This window comes from Serinus canaria, chromosome 5, assembly GCF_022539315.1.
Source record: "Serinus canaria isolate serCan28SL12 chromosome 5, serCan2020, whole genome shotgun sequence".
Lineage (NCBI taxonomy): Eukaryota > Metazoa > Chordata > Aves > Passeriformes > Fringillidae > Serinus > Serinus canaria.
In genome coordinates this window covers 44,564,760-44,589,773 of record NC_066319.1, presented here as the reverse complement: position 1 = coordinate 44,589,773, position 25,014 = coordinate 44,564,760, and the positions used below count along the sequence as shown (strand labels likewise).

At 40.2% G+C, this 25,014-nt stretch overlaps 1 protein-coding gene across 1 annotated transcript in view; it reads left to right on the top strand.

Moving 5' to 3' along the window:
- Window positions 1-1,153: 1,153 nt before the first annotated feature.
- The window catches only part of KCNK10 (potassium two pore domain channel subfamily K member 10), a 53,336-nt gene continuing 29,475 nt past the window's right edge, over window positions 1,154-25,014 (top strand). Inside the window, exons 1-2 of the mRNA XM_009101827.3 lie at window positions 1,154-1,205; window positions 24,158-24,486. Coding sequence (XP_009100075.3) covers window positions 1,154-1,205; window positions 24,158-24,486 — 381 coding nt within the window. The remainder of the gene's footprint in view (window positions 1,206-24,157; window positions 24,487-25,014) is intronic.

The window sequence follows — 25,014 nt, the reverse complement described above, 5'->3', positions numbered from 1 at the left end:
TTGCCTCGACGCGAAGTGTCTGTCCCTGTCCACGGTGCGGATCGGGGACAGAAAGGGGTGCGGCGGTGCCCTGGCTTTCGGGGTACCCGGTCCTGGTCCCCAGAGCCTTCGGGGGCTCTGACGATCCCCTGCCCTTCCCCTCCCCCTGCGCTGCAGAGCCTCTGGATGCTGCCGTACTCCTGCCATGTGCTGCCTCCGCCGCTTCTGCTGCTCGTAGCTTATTCGAGCGTGTCTCCGGCTGCAAACTCCGCCAAACAAGGCTGCGTTCCCCTCCCGGGAAGGATTCCTCGTGAGTACCAGCCGGAGCCTGCCCCCTCCCTAGGCACCCGCCACTGCCTCTTACAAAGGGACTCGCAGGCTCTCCCCACCCCTTTTTTATGCCAGTGCAGAGAGGGGCTCCGTGAATTCCCTCCAAAGCTATAGGGTGGCTCCCTCCTCCTCCTTCTGTTCTTCCTGCTCCGGCTCTCCTGGGCGAGCCAGGCGGCTGCTGCATTGAGCCGGGGTGGTCCCAGCCTCGCCCCTGCCTCGCCCCAGCCGCGCCGCTGCGGGTCACGCCCCATGGCTGACTTTTGCTGTCCCTCTAGTGCCCGGGGCTGAGCTGAGGTGCGCTTATTTTTGGGGGATGGCTGAGTCCAGGGAGCTTGTGCACGTGTGGGAGGTGTCTCTGGGGGCGTGGGGGTCTGGACGACTCCCCGATCCTTGCGAGCCTGCGTTCTCTCCAGCCCGGGTCCCCCTCGGGTGGGCGCAGCAGCGGGGCCGCGCTGCAGCGGGGACCCCGCCACCCTGACATCTGCAGGTGGACTGGGCGAAACAGCTGCGGGAGCCTCCCCAGGAGCCAGCAGCACCCTAGACCCGCTGCCTACCTCAGTCTGCTCCGTTCCTGCTCCTCCAGATTCTCTCCTGTCCTCAGTCCATCCCTTATACCCCTCTCTGTGCTGGGGTGACTGCAAACCCCTCCACTCCACTCCCCTGCCCGCCCCTCCCCACCTTCTTCGATTTATTTGTGTATTTCTTTCCTTGGCAACCACCAGTTTCCCTCTGTCAAACAGCGCAGGCTCCCTATAATTTGAGATTAATTTGTTTGACTGCAGCATCATACAGGAAGGTTGGGAATTTATTTAATTCTTTTTACTCCCTTTGCAAAAAGGAAGCGATGAAATTTCCAATTGAGACTCCAAGAAAACAGGTGAACTGGGATCCTCAAGGTTGGTGATTCTCTATTACTATCATTACTAGCGTAATAACAATTATTATTATTCCTTGTGTCTATTGACTTGTAGCAGACTATGTGACTCCAAAAGGGAGGAGGCGTTGGATGTTTGTCTGCTTCCCATGAGCACTGCTCAGTCTTTCTTGCTCATTCCTAGAGCAGTGCATTAGAAAATGCTGCTGAGATGTGGGGTTGGGTGGCTGCATGGCTAAAACCTCTTCTAGGTATAAGTTTCACAGTTTTGTATTTGATATCTCTCTTGCCTCCCCCTCTCCCTTTTTCTTGAGTATTTTCAAGGCAAACTTGGCTGGCATGGCAGTGATCTCTGGCTTGCAGCATTGTTTGTTTTATCAGTGGCTCCTTTGTTGTTTCTAGTGATCATTGTCTCTGCTAAATGGGTGGTACAGGAGTGGACACAGATGTGAGAGATTGTTCAGGGCTCCTCAATGGCACGTGTTTGTTGGCAGGAGCAGAATGCCGCAGCAATATCACCTTAGGTGTGGACAGAGCTTTAGTCTGGATGGTATAAAATGACACTTTAAATAAGGGAGCCCAAAGGGACCTTTACACTCTTTGCTCTGTCCTATTAACAACTGATCAAGCGGATAGTTTGATTAACTACATAGGTACATTTGGACTCAATCTTAGGAAATGTGTTTGTGTGATGGTGGAATGAGATTTACGCCAGTGCAGTGGTTTTCAATAAGATGATCCAAGTAGTATTTAAAAATAAACCATAGTCAAATAGTCTCCTTGCCTGACATGGGGAGGAGGTTCATCTGCATCCTACAGAAGTGACTGAAAAAAGTCTATTGGTAATTTGTACACTGGTGTGTCATATTTCTGTGCATTGGTACAGGAGCAGAACAACTTGAAGCCATTGCTGAGGTTTGCAGCAGAACTGCTGGCAGCCAGTTGCTGTACAGCAGTGCTTGCAGGAATTATGAAGTGATAACACGGGCTTTGATTGTTCCTCTTTATTCCACAGGTTTGGTTTTAGTGGTCAATTTGCCTGTCATCCTCCATGCCCTCACGTTTGCAAAATGAAACATTAGAAACAGTTTCTCATGTTATAGAAGGAATACGGCAGAACAATCTGCTGTACACCCAATTCAGGGTTAGATTAAGCCTTGGTACGTCTTTAATTAGGTGAAGGCTGAAATTGACACATCAGCCTCCTCCACCCTCATCTTTCTAATGAATACATGGGTAGTAGTGCTAACAGAGATTTGATTATTTAAATAACAATATATTCCTTATCCTAGGGTCTAAATCCTTTGTGGTGAAAACTTGGTCTACCCAGGTTCTTTTCTAAATGTGTGTTTGCTGCAGCTTAATTTAAATCTATTTTATGAATTGCAAAATGTCTTTTAATGCAAAAATCTTTCTCCTTCTTTTCTCTGACAAGGCACATAGGAGGATGTATGATGGCATTCTGTGTGCAGCTCCTTTTCTTGGCAATCAGCTTTAAAGCATATGGATCCAACAGGTGGTTGGCCACAATTTACTGATGTGATAAAATCATAGTAGTGTAGCAGTTAAAAGACCCTAAACCCAGCAGGTTTCCTCTCTGCCTGCTAAAATCTTCAGAATCCTACCAGTTATTTCCTCTCAGTATAGTCTCAGTATAGACTATATTTCCTCTCAGTAAAGTCTCAGTATAGACTTTATTAGGTAGACAGGAAGGATGCTGATGTATTGCCTAGAAGGAAGCAAAAAAAGTTATTTTAGTTATTTTCTAATTCTCCAAGAGACTCAGAAAATAGATAAAATTTGGTGTAATGGAAAAAAAAAAAAAGACAGTTTGGCAAGGAAAAGCTTCCAAAGTCCCAGTCCTTTAACCAACAGAGGAACTGTGCAGTGACATTGTACTCACACAGTCCCACTGAAGAATTATGAGTGTAGAAGACAAAGTAGATCAGAGTTCTGTTATTTTTGAAACAAAGATATATTTATGTAAATATAAATGTTAGCAATGATCTATGTGAAATAACTAAAAACTCTAAAATGAATTTGATTTACAATCACACATAAAGTCTGTTCTCTGCACATACAAGAATGATGTTATGTTTTGCATCCTGTGTGGTATCTCTGGAATTAAGAGCTGAAGTAGCTTTTCTCAGCTACAACAATGTGTAGAAAGTTGGTGGTGAAGGGCTGCGAAGAGTTCTAAGTGTTAGAGCACAGCTCATGTCCAGTTGGCCTTCTCACTCTAATAGCAGGCTCATTTCAGAGTGCATTTTACGACTGTGCCCTGTTCTGGTTGTCAGTCAGAAGACATACAGTTTCCATACTTTTGTCTGGTAGGAATTGTAATAACTTGTGCTGACAGTATTTGGAATAGATCAACTGATGCTCCTGGCCAGCAAGCTAGCAGCCCAAGGACATAAGTGAGGGCTGTGGCATCTCAAAGACTGTTTAGACCTGATTATTCCAAGCAATATTTTCTAGAAACTGTACGCATTTCCAAAGGCTGGGACCCTTTTTTTGGAGATATGGCTGGATTGGAATTGGTGATATTGCTGGTTTGAACCCAGGTCAGAATGATAGTCATTGAAATGAATTAATGTTCAACTCCATAATGCTAACTAAACTATAAATATTTACATAGATAAATAAATTAGGGGTTGCTCGTGACTCTCTTCTGGCATAGAACTGGTATTCTCAGTTTGCAACAGTAAAGATCAATATACCATGGAAAGACTTTGTGGAGAGAAGGTGTTTAAAAGAATATAATTGACATGAAGTATGGTCTGACAGACAGGTGATGGGAGACTGATTTCTTAGCCATTAAACTGGTCCAAGCAAGGCTTGGAGAGGAAACTGTGATGTTATCATGTTGTGTATTATCTTCATGAATCTTGGGCATAAAGTATATCTCTGTGTTATATGTAAATCCTGAGTGTGTTTTCTATATAAACGAAAGATTTCATAAATCTGGAAGTATTAAGTCCTGATTCCTACAGTGAAGTCTCCATACTAAATCAGGCAATCAAACTATATGAAGCCCTTAACAAACAGATGAAACTAAACCACAAAAATCATTGGAACTTGGCCTTAACAATCCAATGTGAAATATGCACCAGAATTTGATATATATTGATTAAAACTCATGTAATTAATATTCAGAGAATGAATAGGGTAAGAAATGACTAAAAAAACCCCAAGCAGGTACTTTAAGAATGTTTTAGGGAGCACTGGACATGTTGAGTAGGAGTAAATGATATCACAGTACCTGGCCTTACATTTTAAAAAAACAAGCTTGCTATTTTTTGTTACTGGTGGAATCATTTGATCTGTTAGTCTCGCAATGTGGCTTCTCACATTTGGTGCAAATCTCATCTATACTTTCCAGAATATAAGAATGGATTTTTATCAGCATATGAAGACTTTGATTCTCATAATTGTTGTTCATATTTCTCCTTTCATGCAGTCTTCCTGCTGTTTGTTACATCCACCTATTTTTTGTGCTTGAATTAGCTCATAATATCTTTGCACATGTATTTTTATATAGTACCTAAAAGAGCATGTCCCTCATCCTCTCTGAGACATCTGGATGTTACAGAAATAAAATTTTTTTCCCCTGAAAATTATCTGCTTAAAATTGTTGCTTCTTTGTAGGAAAAAAAAAAAATTGATGAGACAGTTTCAAATATGCTTAGAAATTATGCCCAAGTGTGACTATCTTTTAGGGTGAGATGTCTTTTTCAAGGGAAGGATGTCTTGTGATGCTCATAGCAGGGAGCAAATGGAATTCAGTCTTGTTTGTTCCTTTGTGCCTACAGTTTCTGCTGTCATTATAGTGATATAGATTGTCAGAGCGTTTTGGATATCCAGCTCAATGTTTGCCTCAACACTAAAGTTTTGGAACTCTGAAGTTTGCATTCAAGTTCCTTCATCCTTTCACAAATGCACTGTTTGCAGTTTGAAAGTCTAAAATCATGTATTTATTACCATCCTTATATTTAGCATGGGAATTAATGGTCTGTGGGAAATTCAAACTGTGGTTGAGAGTCTGGAGTTCCTCTTCAAATTTTGCTACTGACTTGCTGTTTAACCTTCAGGAAGCCACTTACCCTTTCTTGTCTTCCCTTTTTCCTAGACTGGAAAACAGGAATATTAATACTTCCCTAATGCACAAGGGTGTTGTGAAATATAATTAACTTGTTTAGAGCAATCTAAAATCTACTATTGAAAGAAGAGCTTATGCATTGCAATTAAATGCTAAAACAATTAGCAGGGAGCAAAACAGCCTGTCATCATACACAGATCACTTCAATTAAGAAATAAGGTTGTCTCTGCACTTTACAACTAGAGGAAACTAGTATCATTTATTCTTCTTTACAGCCACTGAACAGTCAATTGAGTTTCCCATTAGAAGTATCTAAACACCTTTGATATTCCCCAGCTGCTTCTTCAGAGAAGCTCAAATCTTCCATAGGTCCTTTTTCTGATGTTGGGATTTCTCAGATCTGAGACACCTCAATGAGCACTGGACACCTATGTGTGGGACAGTGAGCTGAGTCTCAAATGCCTTCATGCAGGTATCAGGTGTCAGGATTGGACCATCCCTTGATGACTGTTTGAAAAATCTTCAACATCTGTACCCAGTACAAATTCAATAGATGCTGCTGGTGAAGTGTTACAAATTGCTGCAGTACCTGCTTTTTCTGTTCCTTTGTTTGAAGAGACCAATGCAGGAGGTAAACTTGATTAGAAAGGCATAGATGAGTAGAATGAAGATGTTGGTTTCTGTCCTCTGTTTTCAAAGAGACATGCAAAAAGGAGTAGAATGCAGCTGTGAGTTAGACAATACCTTTCTGCAGTAGCAAGTTGGTTGTTACTAGCTCAGTAGATGAAGACTGTTCTGGAAAGATGTAATGTGTGAAAAATTAGGTCTGATCCCTGCCAATGACTCATGGTCAGAGGGTACTGACCCTGAGTTAATTGTACCACAATGTCATATTTGCTACTTACCCACCCATCTGATAGACTGGGACTGCTGTGCCTAGTAAGTATGGATTGTAGAACACTGCAATGTAATTAAATTTAAATCTGAAGGAGGATATAAACTGAAAAAACAGAACACACTCCAGGAAGTGCATGGTGTAGGCACAATTGTGCCAAATACAGTAAGGTGGAAAATTTGAATAGTTTGGAAAACAAATAGAAGAGAATGAAAAAAAAAATCAGAACTTTACTAAAGGCTATGTGTAACCTGCAGAGAAGCCGGATGAGTACTGTGGACACCAGTGTGGTAAAAGATAGAAAGATACAATTGAATTAGGAGGAGAGAAAGGCAGGCAGCAGACAGCTATTAGTTTTCTCATTGTTGTCTTTAGGGTGCCCTGGTTTTGGTAAAATGAAGGATTCAGAAAAATAAAATTAGTAGTAAGAAAGTGACAGAGCAAAAGACTTGACAGTAGCTTTCTTGGAGTTGTGAAGGAAGACTGAACTCCAGTCAAGGTAAGAAATATGGAGGGTCGGGTATCATTAAGATGTCATCTGTAGTGTGAGGAAAGGGAATGAAAAAAAATCAAAGGCAATAGGAAGCTGTAAGTGTAAGATAGGAAGAGCAATAGAATTGTCATCAGTTGGAGAGGTTAGGACAGGATTATGATTTCAGTGAAGAATACCAGTGCTCTTTTTTGCTGTGTATGTACAAGAGTAATCCGTTAATGGCTTTTGGACAGAAAAGTCCCTTGGGAAACTCTTGAAAAAACTGATGCTACCTGAAGTGATGGAGTTTGCTCTTGGGATGAAGATATATGATACCAGTTTTAATTGGGCAGGTTTTGGTTCAACTTTTGGCATTTATGTGGATTTATGTAGGCAGTGTGTGGACAACATCAGCTTCAGACAGAAGAGTGCATATGGATGGTGATACAATTTGATTCTTACCCTCTTTATTTGATCCAAATCTGGGACCTTTACCACTCACTTCAGTGTGAGCAAAATGCAATTTTTCATTTTTAAAGAGCTGTGTCGTTGCCGCAGGCTACTAAGTTAAGGGTAAGGGAGTGCGGAATTACTGGGAAAACAGAGGCCCTAGATTTTGTGCTCTAAATAGGGTAAGCACCTGGAGTGCAGAACTGGAAATGGGAAAAATGAGGTCCATATAAAAAAGGGATAAGCAACACACTAGTATTCAAGGTAAATTATTAAATACCTCAGTGTGATGCAAGTGCCTAACCTTTATTTTATAATAATCTCAGTGTAATAGCAAAGGCCAAAGCAGAGAATATGAATGCTGAACAGATGTCTGGTTTTTATATAGAAGTTTTATGTAAAAGAAGTGACATTCAGCAAAAGGCTAAATAACACCTTTTAAAATACCTTTTTCATAGGAATATCTCTGGTCTTTGTTTTCTGTAGGAGTTGAAAACATCCTGGGACCTGGCCTTTGTCAAACAGAGGCTGCTTATATCCCAGTTCCTGAGACATTGGTTATACTTCTGTAGTTTGTCTATAATGTAATCGGAAACCTGCTCTAAGATGAATCTGCTGACTTTCATAAAGTGAAAGTGCCATGCAGTTATCACTGATTACCCCAATGAGATAAAATAACAGGTGAGAACAGCATATATCCTACACCCTTGTACTTCAGTGTGGTAGTACCAATCCTTTTTAGTCCATGGACCACTATTATTCTCCAAACATACTTTCTGGACTACTTTTCTCACAATCAAATATCAACTCAGACTATTTAAACAAAAATATACTTCAAAATTGAGCTATGTATCTCTTACCATGTTAATGAGTCACAGAATTTCGAGACTCTTTCCTTGGTTTGGGAATGCTGAAACAAAGAATTCAGATTTCATCTTTTTCTTTAATTGCTAATCAATCCATATGCTATTACAAATCTTACTGTTGGCAAAATGTCTCAAGCACATGTGTTAATATGCGTTATCCATTTGTCCTAAAATATGATGAGCGTAAGAGAACATTGGTGCAATTTTGAGTTTAGGGTAGAAATTTCAGTGTGGGTATATCATGGTGTTGGAAGTTGAAATGAAAGCTAGTAGGTGATAGAATCTGTTATCAAAACCTATATGTGGGAATAAAAAGGTGGAAGAGAATGCACAAGCCTGGCTTAATTTTATTTTTCTGCTTTTAAAATGGAAAGGGAACATCCTGCTGGAAACTGGAGTTGTGACAAGAGGTGTGACATATAGCATATATGAAAGGGCTTGAAACATGCTGCGCGTAGGATCTGGAGTCCTGAATAGGAGTAGTAATCAGTTGCAAAATCTGGGTGTGGTTCAATTTCTTTTTTGAAATCCAGACATACTTATTTCTAGCATTTTGTGAGAGTTTGGTATTTGAAATTTTAGAAGGTATCTGAAAAGATATAAAGACCTAACAAAGAGAGACAAAATAAGTTGCTTCAGGAAATATGGATTACAAAAGACTGGATACAAAGTGTGACAGGGTCAAATCTGCTGACAAAAGTGCAGAAAATGCTGAATGAACAGAGTGTACCTGTGGTAAGGCTGAAAATGCTGTGAAAATAAAATGAATGTGTGGACCTAAAGATGAGTCTGTCTGCCTTCAAGTAGAATTCACTGTTTTCAAGCACATGTTCTTATTTCTGACTCTTAGAAGTAAGCATATATCATAGTTCATATTTTAAAAATCTCTGAAATATCTTTGTGTTCTCTATTGGTGCCACAGGCATGTATCAAGCTCTTCTTCTGTGACCCAAACTAAATCACATTATAAATAATCTCATGGACATATTACAAAATATTTTTAGCTCATGAATTAAGTATCTATCTTAGATGGTGATCTGTTTATTTGACTAGTCTTTCATTGGAGATACAAGCTCTGTGTTTCTCATTTTTGTTCCTCTGTTTTGTACCCAAATGGATGCATTTAATATAGCTTTAAATTACCTCAATTCTTTTTCTGGTAGTCTGTGTATTATGCAGGACTGTGTGATACTTTTTTTGCTGAAGACAATAGAGTGTTTTGCTGGCAGAGGATGACAAAAGCCAACACCCTAAAAATATTCTTGGAAAGCAATACAAGTTATTATGGTATCACTGTCCTACAGGATCATCACAGTGCCTTAAGCACCAGGTTTTGAGTACCTGGGTTTGTTAGAGCCATATGTTCATATCTCAGCAGGAATGACTCATCTTTTCTTCCCTAGGAAGAAAAAACAACATGCCACTGACTTTACTGGATGAGGATTTTGGATTTTGGCCCCTTAAACTTGTGCCACTGAGTTTTTGAAGTTTCTGTGATATGTGATTGAAGGGTGTTTGAAGTATTTCTTACTTGATACTGCAATATAATAATATTAGTGTGATTTGAAAACAGAAAATACATGCTGACAGCTTGTCCAGGGCTTTTAACCTCTTGGATTTCAGCTTTTCATCTTAGAGAAACAAAAGATGGTCACTAACTACTGTGTGTGAAAGACCTTATTGATGAAAGAATTATGAAAGAAATAGTACTGCAGAAGCTCCCAGCTGAATTGCAGGAAGGAGCAGGAAGATCTTAAAGATGTTCTTCTAGGTTAACCCAGATCTTTCACAGATTACTTAAATGTTAACATTGCTAAGTTTGGATTGCACAAGAAAGCATTGGACAGAGAGGCCTTGAGTAGCAACAATCAAACCTCAGAGTCACCTCTTCATGAATGTCTGTTTATTGGATTACAATGATATACTGACATGTAACTTGGTGATCTGAATTTCTCATTGCTACAAGATTTTTTTTTTTTTTTTTTTTTAGGTTTTCTAAAAATCTGCTGACATTTAAGGGAGTTTAAAGCAGCTGAGATATTTGTATAGGCCTGGTATATGTGATAATAGACCTAAGGGAGACTCCTGCCTTTCTGGAGCACAGCTTTAGGCCGGTTAGGTTATCCCATAACCTCTAACTTGGCAGTGGTATGGGCAACTGAATTACACCATTTGAGTGTGACTTAGTTGGAGAATAAAACAGCTAAATATAAGTAGGTATCTGAAATTCTAGGGTATTCTAAGTTCTAAGGACCTTCTATGGTTTAGGGAGCTATAGACAAATATGCTTATTGGAGCCAGGAGGATTTTCAGTTAATGTCTGGTTTAGGGTCAGCAGAGTCTCTCTAGGCTGCACTGATCGATTTGACCACATCTGTATTGACAGATTAATGGGATATCATCCAAGTTACAGCCAAGAAAATAAATGAGACAAGGGTTGTTTCTGCTGACTTACACACTGAAAGTGTAGTAGAAAAATGTGTGTATTAGAAAGAATTTAGAATAAGAGGATATAAAAATGCCTGTGCTGAATAAATGTGTTTCAAACAGCAGCTTTTTAGTCCTTGTGAAAAATATTTTCTGCACAGATTAATTTTGTCCTATCTGTCCTATATGTATTCTTCATCCTGTTCCAGAATAGATTTTTAAAGTATTGGGAAGATTTCATTCACTTTAAATAAGAGAATTAATGTGTATAAGAACTTGAGACCACAAAATAGATTGGGTCCTCAGGTTATGCGAATAATATAGCTTCAGTGAACTAAAAAACAGCCCAAACAATGTGCTTCTTACAAGATTTCTGACCATTGCCACATGGACATGGAAAGATCCACTTTTATTGCTGTTGCACAGAAAATGTGAGAAATTATCACTTAATTGAAATGCTAATGAAATTTCCTTGAATTTGAAGTTTTTTTCTATAGATCTTAATCAGTAGTCAGACTGGGGGACACACTACTAGCCTGATGTCCAGTCAGTGGTGCTGCTAAAGTCCTCTTCTCATGACTGAGATGAACAATAAATTCCTTCACTCCACTGTAAGGCTGTACCTCTGGCAGACAGCCAGCATCAATCATATTTCAATGTAGATTAGATAGCTTCCTTCTAGGAAGGCCAGCACGAATCTTTGCTTTGTTGTCTCTGTTACTTGATTGTTTTTCCACTAGGTTTCTTTTAATAAGAAAGTCCTTCCCTTTTTACACCGGCCTTCTTATGCTACATTCCAAGACTTAGGTTTCCTTGACTATTTGGTCTAGTCATGACACCATTGGCTGAATTTCTTTTCTGAATCTGTGAGATAGAATATTTGGAAGATCCCAGCAGAATCCCTGGCCCTAGATCATCCTGTGAGTACTTTGAAGAGGAACACGCTGAAAACCTGTGGTGGGAGATTCAGACTCTTCCTAAATGTTGCTGGAACCCTGGGACATTACCTATTGACGAAAACTTAACAACTTGTTTCATACAAAGCACAAAATGATGTAATGAAAAAATTTGGCTTAGTCTGTAAAAAGAAGATTATGGATAAATATCAGCATCACTATTCAATCTGTCTGTTGTTCACTGAAGGATGAAATCTGCAGAAAGCCAGAGAGCAGCTGTTTATTCCTTGGTTCTTGTACCAAACTGACAAAAAATCATTTTTTCTATATGTTACCTAATGAGGAAAAACAATGGTCTTTTCTTTTGACAGGAACTCTTTTTCATAAAGTCATCTCTAGACCTCAAGATCTTGAGCCAAAAGCACTTGCTTCCTATTTGGCAGGGCAGAGACCTGCATGAACTAGAACTCTCAATTTTAGCAGGAGCAAGAATTATTGCTAGGGAAACAGGTTTTAGCATGATCTATTGGTTTTAGTCTTATTTCGGGAAGAGAAAGGTGAGAATTTTTCATGGGTTTCTCCGTATTCAGTTTCTCTATAAATAGCCTCATAAAGCTGATAATAGCTCTGCTGCCAATGAGTGTGTTGGAACAAACACAGTCACCAATCTTGAATCAGGAGGGCTCCATATTTGGGGCTTGCCACTGTCAATCACTTCTAATCTCCCCTCAGTACTTCCTGCTCCTCACTGTAATGCTCTTGTGCTCAATTTTTCATTCTCCTGAAGTTCATTGATGAGCCCTGTCACACATGGACATGGGCTCAGGTGTCGGGGGCAGTGGGAAGGGTAGTGCTGAGAAGAGGAACTGAACAGGGAGGTAGGGATGTGCTAGCACCCATGCTGCCAGCGCGGTTGGAAAGCAGTGAGGGACAAGAGCAGATGGATGGATTTGGAGGAGGGCAGGGTAGAAGAGAGGTCAGGAGAGAGAGAAGGCAAAAACAAGGGAAACAAAATCCAGACTGCCCTCCAGCAGTGAGTGTACAATCTCACTCCAGCACAAGACAAACCTCTATCAAGTATTCGTCTGGACTTGGCAGCTCTGTAAGTAGTGCTACAAATGGTGTCAGCAGCAGTGCATCTTCCTGCAAATGCCAGTGCTAGCTAGGAACCCCCCTGAGGACTGCTGTCCTGAAGCCAAACTAGAAAAACACCCTGATGCTTTCAGCTGTTCCTGGAGTTCATGTCCTGCCTTAGCACATCCATTCTTTTGACCAGTGAGCTGTCACGTATGCATTAGAATAGCACAGTGCCTGGGAGAGGGAGGAGGGAGGGGAAGTATCCCAGCATCCCATGACCATGACTTTTGCAGATTTTTTTTAATGTCAGTGGATAAGTCCTGGCAGATACCTGCTCAAGCCAGCCTTGGGCTTCCTGACATCTGCATAGCCTCAGCAGCAGGAGCTTTAAGGCTGTGTTTGCAGAGACTAACTTTTGGGCAGTCTGTTTAAGTTCACGAGCATGCTCAGACTGCAGTTCTGACAGAGGAGAGGCTGGTTCAGAATCTGAAAGTTCTTGTAAAAAATCATCTAGAGCAGCTTACACATGGTCATCATATTTTTCCTTTATAACCAACAAAAGAAAGAATCTGGTTTATGGCTGTCCATTAATTTTGTAACAAATAGAACGGCATTCTGTAATGTATAGTGGGAAAGAGCATGTCCCCTAAAAGAACTTGAAAATTGCTAATACATTGATGAAATGCCATTGTACCTTCTTGATGCACATATGAAAAAGAGCTTGTTCAATCAGCTTTTGAAATTACTCTTGAATTTAATTAATTTGCTAAGTTCTCTGTGGCAGTGTTTACATGAGGCAAACTGTGCACACATACAGTGTTGGTTTTTTTCAGTGTCACAGGGGTTTATCTATTATTTGTGAAATGCTGTGAGATTTGGCACAACTGATACAAAAAGGAATGTTGAGGTGTGATTGACTATCTTACATTAAAGGGGAGGAAAAGGATTTCAAGAGCATTTTCCTGCTAGGAGTTGAGACTAGATTGTCAAGATGGATGATTTTTATTTTTGTTTTTTAATATATCTTTATCATTTCATTAGTTGGGGTTTTTTTACAGATTCTGGATGTTGAATACAAAAATATTAGTCTGTTTTTCTCTGTTACCCTTCACTGGTGGCTTTTCTTCTTGGATTCACAGGGATATGCAGGACATGAATAACACTGACAGTTTCTGGCAGGTGATTTTATGCTCTGTTCTTAGATACTTCCAATAAAGAACATTTCAATATATTGATGGCTGTTCCCATGCTTAGCTCTCCTTGTAGCTAGACTTTTTCCTAATACATATTCCTCTACTTCCTTGTTACAGATTTCCTGCGCTGTTCTTAAGAGATCTAGGAAAGAATTCGTCACTCTCTTTGGTTACACCATATCTTATTTTTATTTTTGAGATTACACTTCACCCTTTTACATATAATCTAAACAGCATTTTTGTTTATGTTAAGCAAATGCTTTGGAAGCTGCAATGGAAATTGATGTGGGATGTTGAAAAGATGACTGCATTGACTATTAATAAGGACATATACAAAAACTAATTTAGGAACTTACTGGCGTTGTGAGATTTTCTGGGGTTTATATGGTTAAGGGTACTTAGATTTTAGGCCTTCAGACTTCTTATTTCCTAGGCCACCACTGTGAGTTTTCCCTTTCCCTCTTTTGAAAGCTCCTGTGAGATGCTTGAACTGCCATTCTTCCGTGCTTTAAAACATTCACAATTAGAAATGGCACTGTCTTTCAGAAATAGAATAAGTGTGAAAATGGTATTCAGACCCTCCTCTCTCACTACACTTTCTTGACTAAAATTAAATTTGCTGAGGCATACATTTTTCTATCTCTTTAGGGACAGTAGGTTCAGAATTGCTAAAGTATAGAATAGCAGAGTTTTACAACAGCCTCACAAAGCAGAGGGACATGGAATAGCTCAGGGGAATGATAATTGCATAGACTTTTTAATCTTTTGCATACTTGTTAAACTTTATTACAACTAGATTAATAAGCAATCCAACCTGTCAGGTTTACCCAGCACCCAATTTCAAGCCATTTAACATCTACAAGAAGACTGAGGTTTTCTTATACTTTTTTAGGATTTTCAGAGGCATCACGTTGTATTGGTACCTCATTGGTTACATATGCATGGACTTCCTGCCAGCATGAAAAATTTAATCAATTTGACATTTAGCTTTATGTGAAAATGTATGCTGCTGGCATCCATTTTTCTTAAATGTGTGTAGAAAGTGAGTGAAATAAAATGCTTATGTTTGAGAAGGGAAAACTAGAATGAAAGGTGATAAAAAGTGAAAAAAATCAAATCCACTCAACAAGACAAATGAATGTTTTGTTCCAAATTGACCCAGCTCCAGTAGAGAGGGAGAAAAAAAGCATTATTGTTGGAAAGATGTTTTCTCCCTCTGTAGCTAACTCCTGTCCATCATTGTGCCTTAAATCCTGATCTATACATTGATATTCTTAGTGCTTGGACTGATGACATTTCCATGAAATCCATATGCAAGTAACTGGTAGGATTTAGAGGAAAAGCATTGCTGAACAATGCAATCTGAGTTTTGTCCTCATCTTTATTGCACTTGTGCAAACTCTCTGCCATGGGTTGACCTTCCTTGGCTGGCTACCAGATGCCCACCTACTCTCACTTCTCCTCCTCAGCAGGAGAGGGGGAGAAAGTAAGACTGAAAAAGTTTGTGGGTTGAGATAAAGCTAGAGAGACCAGTTAGAGATTGCCATCACAGGCAAACAAGACTTGACTTGGGCAAAGTTTATTTGATTTATAGCTAATTAAAATAGATTTGGGTGGTAAGAAATAAAGACAAAGGTTAAAATACCTTCCCCTGCTTTACTTTTTCCTAGCAACTTTATTGCTTAATTCCTGACTCTTCTTCATCCTCCCCACCTCACATGGTGCAGGAGGGGTAGGGAGTGGGGGTTTTTGGTGGGTCTAGCTCCTCTAGACTGCATCTTTCTTCTTATACTTTTTCCTTGCTCCTGCATGAGTCCATACTGTGGGGCTGCAGTCCTTTAGGATAGACCTCCTCCAGCATGGTCTCTCCACAGGTAGCAGCACTTCAGGAAATATCAACCTGCCCTGGACTGGGATCCTCCACATACTGCAGTGTGAATATCTGCTCTGGTGTGGTCCTCTCCATGAGCTCCAGGGAAATACCAAATCCATCATGACCTCTTCCAAAACTCACAGGCTGCAGGAAAATATCTCCTACAGCTCCTGGAGTGCCTCTTTCTCTTCCACTGACCTTGGTGTTTTTAGGATTCTTTCTCACACTGTTTTCCTCAATCTTCAAAGTCTGCACAATATTTTCCTTTTCTAAAGTATGCTTTCACAGAAGTGCTACCAGCTTCCCTGATGGGTTCAGCTATGTTCTGTAGTGGGTCTGTTGGAATCAGTAAGAAATGCATGTGTCCAGAAAGGGGCAGCCCCAGGCCTTCCACAGAGACCACCACTGTGGCCACCCTGCTCCCATCACCTTGCCACCTAAGCCAGGTATTTATTTCTGTCAGGCACTTGCTGCACAGGTAAATTGGAGCACTACGTTTTCGTAGTAGGACAATGGAAACTGGAGAAGATTCCTTCAAGATTTGTTCTTTGGAAAAAAGCTGGTTTCAGATAGGAGTGATATTGTCCTTCAGTGGAAGGTAAAATTCATTATTTTTACTTACTGCATAGCTAAGTTCCTGTCTGACACTAAAGAAGCTCTTTGGAAAGAGACAAGAGGCTTAGGTTCTCCTTAGTTCTGATGATTTACAGTGCCACCAGCACCACCACTATGTGAAGATTCTCATCATTAGCAAGCTCTTTCTAAAGAGATACCTTAACTCAGACCATACTGATTTCTTAATTTCTACCATGTTCCAATTTAGGCTGCTTATTTTTTTTTTATTTTTGTCTAAACTATAGTTTTCTAATGAAAAAGAATGAAAAGCATTATAAAACAGTGCCTTTTTGCTTTTTCATAACAACTGTGTTCCAGATTAATTAAGTAGCTGGGGTATTCCAAGAGCTATTAATTTGTATGTTTAATTTATAACTGATGCAGCGGAATGACATGGGGTTTTTTTGTAAGCTTACTGAGAATCATTATTTTGAGCACTAGAAGGGAATATATGACAAATGGTTCAGAAATTACAGAACCCTTTTGGTATGACGTGCTTCCCAAAGCTGCTGCCAGGGGTGGCAAAACAATGGTCAGATACAATTCCCTCTGATACATAGTGCTGACATTTCTCTCCCCACCAACAGAGACAAATCAGTATTTTTTTTACTATTATGAGCTTTTACTCTATTTCATTAACATTACCCTATAATAGGAAGAAAACAGTGCCTTTTTTCCTTATGCAGATTTGTAACCCAACTTACTCCCCCCATCTCACCACCCACTCAGGGAAAGGGGCATTTGAGAGGAATCAATGCTACTTTTCTTCTAACAGCCCATTCAATCTATTTTGTTTAATGTGTATTGCCCTTTGTGCCTTTACCTGTCTCTCATACTCCATGTAATGCCTTGCTGCTGATGACTGCATTTGCAGCAGACAGCTGAGATGTTGCTGAAGTCAGCAGCACTAATGCTGCATTAGAGAATCCTCTTCAGGGAAAACAGTGTTAGATTTAACCCAGGGGGGTGTTGCTGCAGTGAAAAGCTCTGTGCTGAGAGCCACTCTGTGTTTTCCTAACAAACAATATGTCAAGCTTTGCTTTCATGAACAGTAAATGCAATAGTAATGCTTCTCACTTGAGTGGCAGTTCTCAGCAAAATGCTGTAGAAACAGTAGAGTGAAATTCCCCTTGTGTGGCAAGCTTGTGATGACTTCCACTGCTCGATTTGTGTGCCTAGGGGATAGGCAGAAGGACCAGGGCCAAACTGGTGTAAAACATGTCAGCACTGATAACAGTTTTCTTGATCCATGGCTGTATGAATTCAGTGGTCCCCAGACAGCAATTCTTATTATTATTCCTCAATCCAGAAAAACTGCCACAAGGATACTAGTGTTCTGTCCCATATGTAATCGTAGCCTGCAGGCAGGATTTTTCTCCCATTTCTTGATCACAGCTGTAATGTCACCTGTTAATTAGCCGACATCATGCAAAGATGCTGCACAAACACAAAGGCAAACATGGCCATTGTCTACTGGGATTTTTGTTCTAAAAGCCAGACTTTTTAAACCAGCATCAGATTTTTGAATGCCCAGTTATAAAAATTCAGCATTCATTGTGCTGGTTAAATGGGTGCTCTCTACAAAACCTGTTAAAAACCACAGCAGAAAGAGATGAATGGGGGGTGAGGGGGAGTGAAATAACAAGAAAATCAGGTAGTGGAAATTATTTGCCATATTGTCTAAATGCAAAATTTTGATGGTTTAATGATTATTTGATAACACATGGACAGAAACGTCAGTGTTTCAATACTTTCACCTCCTGTTGGACCATCCAATTCCCCTCATTCACTGATCTACATGCATTTTATGTTTGTGACATATTCCTGAGAAATTCCTATTGGTAATAGCTTAACAGACTGATTGTGTCCTCTATTTCTCTAACATATCTCTTATGGTTGCTATGATTTCCAGGCACAGCCCTGCTATCCTAACTCCAGCAGGCCTTATCTGAAGGAACCTGGGGAATCTGTGGGAAAGATTTGAGATTGGAGGCAAATGCTAGATGTCCACATCCCCCAGGAATTTCTATTTGGAGATGAGCCAGAGCCTTGGAATGAAAGATTAATATTTTATCCACTGGTGGGCTGCTCATTTCCCTGCCTTCTATATTGTTCAGTCAGGAAGCCTTTTAATCTTAAATTCAGTGTGTGGCTATTTCAGAAGAGGAACTGGGGGAGGAAAAAACCCTGTCCAGTTTAATTGAAATAAATGACTTTGAAACAATTATGGTCAGTGAAGTCCCTTCATCCTTTATGATCCATTCTAAAGAAGGTGGATCCACCCTACAGTTAGTGGTCAGTTCAGGGAAAATGTAGTGGACTTTGTTAACACCTCACAGAGATTTCTGAGCTTTAGTGCATGAGAGCTCTGTCCTGCAACTTCTTACACTTGACAAAAAATTGTATTTCTATATTACTTCAGGAAGGAATGCTGGCTTATTAAGTAGTGCTACAGGAAGGATGTAGAAGTGTCAGTAACCCAATGTAGGATCTTGTAAAAGTGTAGGGAAGACTATCTGCTCCAGAATTTTCTCAGTAAAACTGGACTACATGATGAGATTATTTTACAACTCTAACTAAATTTCTAGTTTAACATAAACATAAGAAAGGCTTCATGGGAAATTTGGATGTTTGACTATGAACATGTCTGAAGCATGCATAATTTTCTTTCTTTAAAGAAACCTCCAGTTATATTATGAGGATTTTGGGAAAAAAATGTTGGTACATACTTTTAGACATGCATCAACAAACCTTTTTACTTGAGCTATTTTGTTTCTTTCCTTTGATGGCACCACTAAAATAGGAGATGAAATATCCAGTTTCATTTGTTATTAACTCTTGTTCCAAGCTTAAAGCCTGGGCCTGAGTTTATGAATGTGTAAGTGCATTTGGCCTTTATGTAACTCTGTGTTGAATCCTGTGAAAGCGACATTTTTATTAGATGCGTCTATTATTCTCTCTTTAAAATGCACATATATTGCTGTGTCCCTGTGTAACAGGCACACAGAAATGGGGAAGAAAATGAGGGGCTGCATAAGACACTATTAAACCTGACTTAGATTTTTTCACAATAGAAATTGTGGCACCAATAACACAGAGAAGGGCATGCTTAAAAAAAAATTATTTGGTTTAAATTGTTTAAGGAACTCTCCACCAAAACCAGGTTTCTTTGTATCTCCTATGTTCTTAGCATATTGAGTAAGATAGTTGCTAGGATAGAGGTCACTGTGACAGAGACACATTTTGATATTTTCACAGTCAAAAGTCAGTTGAACACAGGCTGTCACTGAAGACAGATAAAAAAGTTGTTGAGTACCCCAGCTTTCTCTTCATCTGTTGTTACCAGTTTGCCAATGTTGTTTTTCAGTGGGCATGTCTGACTTTCCTTTTCTGGTTAACATACCAGTAGAAGCCCTTCTTGTTATTGTTGGTATCCCATGTGATGTTCAGTTTCAGCTTTGCCTCAGCCTTCCTTACCCCATCCCTTCATCTCTGTACTCTTCCCAGGTTACACGTCCTTACCTCCACTGTCTGTGCATTTGTCTCTTTGTCTTTCATTTGACCATCAGTTCCCTACTCTGTCTCAGTTACACCAGTCTCTTGCCTCCCTTGTCCAATTTCTTGCTCCTGGGGATTGCCAGGCTGCCTTCCTGCAGGAGTTATTCCTTTCAGCTATTTCCCTGGTGTTTCCCTGTGGCTTCTGTTAGGACTCATCTCCCTAAGACTGCTGGTATGGTCCAGGATGGCTAGCACAGTTCAAAGTCACTGCAAAGAGCCCTCCCTGGCAGCCTGTCCCTCCATCTGTCCATTTTCATGTCTTCTCACATTTGCCAGGGACAAGTCTCATATTGCCCCTCTACCCACTCACATCTAGTTAAAGCCTTGCCAGTGAGCCCCACTACTTCCTGAGCAAACCAGACCATTGTGTTCCTGTGTAGAACCAGACCATTGTCAAAACCCCCCAAATTTTGATCACGACACCAGCTGTGAAGCCACAGACTCTGTCCATTTCTTCCTTGTTGCTGCCTTCAACTGTAACTAGAGAGGAGACTTTAACCTCCACCCCAGATTCCCTTACCAAACATCTGAAGGCCCTGAAGTGCTTTTTGATCACCCTTGGGCTATGTAGGGGTCCATTTCCCTGGCCCTTTGTGTGGCACAGGGGGACGGGCAGCGCTGTGAGGGCCGTGCCAGGCCCGGCCAGGCCGGGAGGTGCCGCGGTGGTGATGGCCGTGCCCCAGGCCCCAGGGGCAGCGCGCCCTGCCGAGGGCTAGGCCCGGCCAGCGCCTCGGGCCCTCTGCTCTCCCCGGGAGGAATTGCCTGCAACTTTAACCAGTTAAGATGTACTCATCTTGATGATGAGTAAGGGTTTTGCTTCCTCAATTCCCATCAATTTTAGCAGAAATTTGAGGTATTGAAGCTCCTGACACGTGAGACCTGGCAATGATGTATGCCAACAGAACAGCAGGTAATTTGGTGATCTCAGATGTGAACAACTCTATAGATCCCAACGTTGCAATTTCATTTGTAACATTAATATCTTCAGTTTAATTTTGAAGGTTATCCAAAAAATCAGGAATTTACCTTTCTTTTCTCTCTGGCATCCTTTTACTGGGATAAGGCCTATTTTGAAACACTGGAGTGCTCCTTTGAGGGTTCTTGTACCTATGAGATTAGCTGTCAGCTAATATAGTGCCTGCATGTGAATGGATATCTATCATTGCTTTCACTGAGGCTGATTGAGTCTTCTTTGATATGATTTAACAAACATATGTATGAGGCTCTGTTTGGGGAAAAGCCTGTTCTGATAGCAGCTTGTTTTGAAAAAACATGAACAAATGAAGTAGGGATTGTTCTGCATTTATTGTAAACATGTCCTCTTCTCTTTTGCTTTATGTTTGTCCTAAACTGTGGTGTAAACCAGCTCTACAAATGCAAGAATTTATGTAGCCCTTTATTTTTTTAAGCTTTAAGGTATAAAGCTCTGCACATTGTTGAATTGCCAGTGTAGTTGATCCTTCAATTTTAGTAAAACTACCTGTTAAACTTCTGGAATTTTATGTAGCTCTTATTTTCAGAAATGGACTCTCCCAGGGAGCTTGTAGAAAAGTAAGCACTACTTTATCTTTTTTGCAGTTGATGACACCATGATTTAAAGGTAAATGGCAGCACTTTTGTGAGAGTTCAGGTTCACAGAGACAGTGTTCCAATTAGAAATCAGGGTTTATGACTTCTTACCATGTGCTGAAGTCACTAACCCCACTGTCTTGTAAAGAGTGGGATAGCTCCTAGATGGAATATCTACAGTCTTCTTCCAATACCTAACTCCTGCTTAAAATCACTGCAGTATTGACTGCAGTTGTGCCTTGTGCATTGGCTTTGTAAGAAGACCATTTCTTCTGAGTTACACATCAGTTGCTTAATTAGCTTCTTTAGTACAGTCTTCCTGTGAGTTTATTTATATAATATAAAATACTTTAGGATCAACAGTTCTACATTCACTTAGGGTAGCTATTACTAATAGAAGAAAATGAAAAACGAAACCAGTTCTTTTTAGAGATAGGCAAACTGAGCGCAGTAATCGACTAAGCTGTTTAAGTGACAAAATATTTATAAGAACATGTTATATTCTCTACTGTGAACTTCCCATCTTGTTTTAAAATTAGTACAACACATTTTCCTTAGAAGACAGAATCAACAGGCCATGATTTTTCTGTAAGGCTGTTACTAACACTTTGCCAGAAACATTATTTGAATAAGAAAAAACATTTTTACTAGCAGAAGGAAAAGAAAACTCACAAACACTGTTTTAATGGTACCAGCTCTTTACTTCCATCTTCTTGACTTATTTGTGTCATATCAAAGGCAGGCATTGCTTTCCACTGAGAGGCTCACCCAGTCTACACTGGACTGTGCCAGTTGTGCTAAGGTGGATACCTGTTTCAAAAAATCATAACATTGTCACATGAGTTCTGCTCTCTTCTTAGCATGTGAGCCTTAGATCCTGATGCTAAATAATCTGAAGTGTGAAAAATCAGTCCTCAGGCTTGCAGATTTTGTGTTGGTTTACAATATACACGGAAGTTATGGGCTCTAACTAATTAAAATTGTATGAATTTTATGGAATTTATGGAAGCTATGTTACACTGAGTTACATCTGCTCAGCCACTTCTGTGAGTACTCAAATTTAGTTCAGTAAGGAGATGCTATGACTCAGGTTTAAGATACATGTCTATAGAGAAAGAGAAGTTCTAAGTGCTTCATACAACCCCAATATTTTATGTTTCTTCTGCATAATTTTCTGGTGTTTCCTGTTGAAGTTCACTATATTTATCACCATAAGACTTTCAGGAGACTTAGAGAATAGATACACTGACAAAATAAATACATCTTACAAAAAGTGTGACTTTTTTCTAATACTATTATTCTTTTTCCTATTGTTACATAAAGTTTTTATAAGTCACATGAAATACATCTGTGTGTAAGAGAAAATATCCTTTTAAGTTTGATATCACCCTATCATGGTTAATAAGTGTTGGGAACTGTAAAGACATTTATGATGTTCAAACTGAACAGCTGTGCCACAGGGTGTTACAAAACAAAAAAAAAGGAATCAACCACAAAGGCTTTTGCCCTGATCCTGGATCTTTTCTAATCTCTTTGGTATCTGGAACCTCTAAATCATATATGAAATAAAATATTAACTGTAAGTATAAAGCAACTATAGATTTCTGTAGTTTATTGATTATCAATTAAGCTGGAAGCTCTATCCTCCATGCAATGCTTCAGAGTTTTATTGCTTGTAGGAAAACATGACTGTAGTATATTCCCAAGTTCTGAAATTACTCAGTATCATAAAATTTCTGTTGGGAAAGAGATGTAGCCCACTTGAGAATCAAGGTATAATCCTGCTATATGTCTAAATTTTAGAGAATGGGGTTACAATGCCACTCTGATGGGATGTTGTAAATCTTTCTGCTTTAATTTCTAAGTGAAACAGCACAGACACATTGTGAATAAGTTCAGAGAATGCACCTAAAGTAGCTGTATTTTAACTGTAATCTGATTTAGGTCTGATATGCAAAAAATTAATCTGGTTTCAAAGAAATAACAAAGCAGTGGCAGCTGCACCATGGTAAGATTACACAGGATTTTGGTTTAAAATGAATCCAGCATCTTCAAATCCTACATGTGGTACCATTATATGCTGAGGAACCTGGCCTCATCTTGCCACTGGTAGCACTAGCAGCACAGAGTGGGAAAGTGTGATGATGGAACACCTGAAGTATTTGGAGGTGATCCAGCTTTGTTTTACATGCCTTGGTAGCTTGACACAGTGGTCGGAATATTAAGTCCAGCTGGAGGTCAGGACTGATTAGCTCTGACGTATTGTAAAGGTCACCTGGGCTATACATTGTCTCAGGCCCAAGGTGAGAGTTCCACAGTTGCTCTTGGTGTGTAACTTTGACCTCAGACATTTCATATACTTTGGCTGACACATGATTTATACTAAACTTTGTCAAGCTTCCAGGCTTTAAGGACATTTTCATGAGTGATGCTTTTGTGAATCCAGGTAAATGGTATGTGCCAGTTTATGTTAGTGAGCCAAACAGCACTGTGGTTTGCAAAGAATTTTCCATTTCTGTCAATACCAGGTCAGGTGGTGATCAGTGTTCATTAGCAGTTCAATTTCTTAGCACTATGAATACAGTTAGAATTATGATCTAAGTTTATAAATCACTGCCAGGGTCCTTCACCAGACACCAGCATGTGTCATTTATATGCTAGCTGGTCAGAATTTCCATGTTAATTATGCACAAATAGTTTTCTGCATATTTCCGAACTTTTTGCACATGTAACTGGCCTGTCCAGTTCTAGAGGTAATGGGTGAAAGTCTAGAGGTAATGGGCAAAGCAAACCCTTGAGGTGTCCCTTGAGTATGGATGGACAAAGAAGACATGGAACTTTCCAGATGAGAAGAACCATATCTATATGAAGAACATGATTTATGTAAAAGTCTTAAAAATATTATTTAAGATTTTTTTAATGTAAATCAAGGTCATACCTTAAGAGATTTGATTTTGAATAAGGCTTTTTGCTTTGTGTTTCAGCGGCTGTTCCCCCAGCAGCGCCAGCTCCTGAGCCTGAGCCCAAAACCATCAGGCGTTACCCATCTCCACCATTTGCCGTTTCCACCCGAGCCACTATTGTTGCTGCCATGGAACGCGCTTCTCAAGGCCGGCACAAAGTCATGGACTGGAGAGCAGTGGTGGCCATCTTTGTCGTGGTGGTAGTTTACCTGGTGGCGGGAGGACTCATCTTCCGTGCCCTGGAGCAGCCCTTTGAAAACAGGCAGAAGAAAGCCATCGCGTCAGAGAAGGCTGAATTTCTTCGGGAGCACCTTTGTGTTACCGAGCTAGAGCTGGAGACACTCATTCGGGTAGGCCATGTGAAGAAGATCATTCTTCTTGGAAGTTAGGAGAAACAGCTCAGTGGTTTATTGACCAGCTGAGCTGGTGGGAAGCAAAATTGTTCACAGAGGTCTTGGAATAGGCAGTGTGAAGAGCAGGCTCTTTCCCAGTCATTTTAAGGTCTGAGAAGCAGAAACTATGTGCCCAAAATATTGTAAATATAGAGCCATAGAATTATTATTATTATAGAGCCATAGGATAAGCTTGGTTTGGAAGGGACCCATCAGGATCATGGAGTCCAACTCCTGACCCTATGCAGGACACTCTGAGTCATACCATGTGCCTGGGAGCATTATCCAAATGCTTCTTGGACTCTGTCAGGCTTGGAGCTGTGATCACTGCTCTGGGGATCTTGTTTCAGTGCCCAGCCACTGTCTGGGTGAAAAGCTTTCTCCTGATATACAACCTAGATCTCTCCTGACTCAGATTCACGTCATTTCCTTGAGTCCTGTCACTGGTTAAGAGACTGAAGAGATTGGTACTTGTATTCACTAGAG